This window comes from Carlito syrichta, unplaced genomic scaffold (genome assembly GCF_000164805.1).
Source record: "Carlito syrichta isolate Samal-C Ts95f unplaced genomic scaffold, Tarsius_syrichta-2.0.1 Scaffold308803, whole genome shotgun sequence".
Classification (NCBI taxonomy): domain Eukaryota; kingdom Metazoa; phylum Chordata; class Mammalia; order Primates; family Tarsiidae; genus Carlito; species Carlito syrichta.
The window spans coordinates 382,410-383,991 of NW_007252899.1; the positions used below are offsets into that span (position 1 = coordinate 382,410).

A 1,582-nucleotide genomic window follows, 5' to 3' on the forward strand; every position below is an offset into this window, starting at 1 on the left:
TCACCTCAGCCTCCCAAAGGCGCGGGATTACAGGCTGAGCCACCGAGCCCAGCTGGAAAACTCCTATTAGCCCCATCCTGGGGAGACCTGCCTGATCAATCACATTTTTGTGACGATCTCAGGCCAGGTCAAATAGAAGTAGTTCTTGGCGTACATGAACATCATTAAAATAACAGCAAAAGGCAGGCTCGGTGGCTCAGCCTGTAATCCCAGCACTTTGGGAGGCCGAGACGAGTGGATTGCCTGAGCCCGTGGGTTCGAGACCAGCCTGGGCAACTTTGGCGAGACCTCGTCTCTACAATAAATTAAAAAATTAGCCAGACGTGGTCACGTATGCCATAGTTCCGGCTATTTGAAAGGTTGAGGTAGAAGGATTGCCTGAGCCCAGCAGGTAGGTGCTGGGGTGGCCATGAGCATGCCACTGCACTCCAGCCTGGGTGACAGGGTAAGACTCCAACTCATAAATAAATAAATAACAGTAAAAAATGCCCGCATAGAAGCATTTCTCAAATGACACACCAGCATTCCTGGGCTAACCCCATTTGTTTTCCATGAGCATCCAGGACCTGGTGCCTCCAAGGGAGCTCAGCTTTGCACTGAAGATGCTCATGGCTGCTGCCTCCAGAGGGCACCAAGGGCCCTAGCTTCTGCTTGCTCCTGCCCAATTTGGAACATAGGCATTTCCAGAACCATGTGCCGTGTCTAGGTGCTGGCTACATGGAATGGCAATCCCAGAATACCCAGCCCAGAACACCAGAATTCCTACTCTTGTGGAAGTTGATACAAGGAAAAATGTGAACCAGGTAGTTGGCCAAGCCTCAGGTCCTTTGTCCCAAGGACAAAAACTCAGAGAGGTGTTGACAACCCTGCAAGGGGCCAGAACTTGTGACCTAGACTAACACAGTATCCAAACTGATCCCCTGGGATCCTATTCTGGCACTAGAGCTGGAGACTTACGTAAATTGCGCCTAGTTGGGTTCTATCGTTATCAAATAACTGGTAGTAATGTTGAATGAAGCTGGATCCAATCTGCTCCCAAATTGGCTTGTCTCCCATTCTGGAGCGTCACCCGGCCTTGTTGAGACCTGCAAGACCAGCAAGACAGGGAGGGAAGCATTGGTACCACAAAAGCAGGAGGTGACCAGTCACTGACCCCTATCCCCTCCCTGGCCCTCTAGAGCAGGGAGTCTTTTGCTGAGGTCTGTTTTCTCAGGGAATATGGAGAGGCCCTGGGGAACTGATAGGAGACCCCTCCCAAGCCAGACCAGTGCTGGGAGCCCAGAGGTGGTCCAAACTCAGCCTTTCCTTTGAGGAGCTATTGGTTGATGAGACAGAGGGGTGCCAGAGTCATGGAGCATACAGGAGGGGCGCTGAGGGTGGAGCCAGTACTAAGAAAGGTCAAAGCAGGCCCTTCAATGCCCAATAATGGAAGTGGTCTTTAAGGAAGAACTAAGCAGCCAGGCTTGGTGGCTCAGCCTGTAATCCCAGTGCTTTGGGAGGCCGAGGTGAGTGGATTGCCTGAGCCTGCGGGTTCGAGACCCGCCTGGGCAACTTGGCGAGACCTCATCTCTACTAATAAATC

At 52.0% G+C, this 1,582-nt stretch overlaps 1 protein-coding gene across 5 annotated transcripts in view; it reads right to left on the reverse strand.

Annotated features, from left to right (window-relative positions):
- Nucleotides 1-1,582, reverse strand: part of NUTF2 (nuclear transport factor 2) — a 21,850-nt gene that overhangs the window by 5,431 nt on the left and 14,837 nt on the right. For 3 of the 5 annotated variants that reach the window (XM_008065754.2, XM_021716377.1, XM_021716378.1), the window contains exon 2: nucleotides 958-1,085. In XM_008065754.2, the coding sequence (XP_008063945.1) occupies nucleotides 958-1,056 (99 nt within the window). In that variant the 5' untranslated portion in view covers nucleotides 1,057-1,085. Of the gene's footprint in view, nucleotides 1-957; nucleotides 1,089-1,582 lie in introns of those variants that run through there. The other 2 variants (XM_021716380.1, XM_021716379.1) reach the window with 2 other exon arrangements.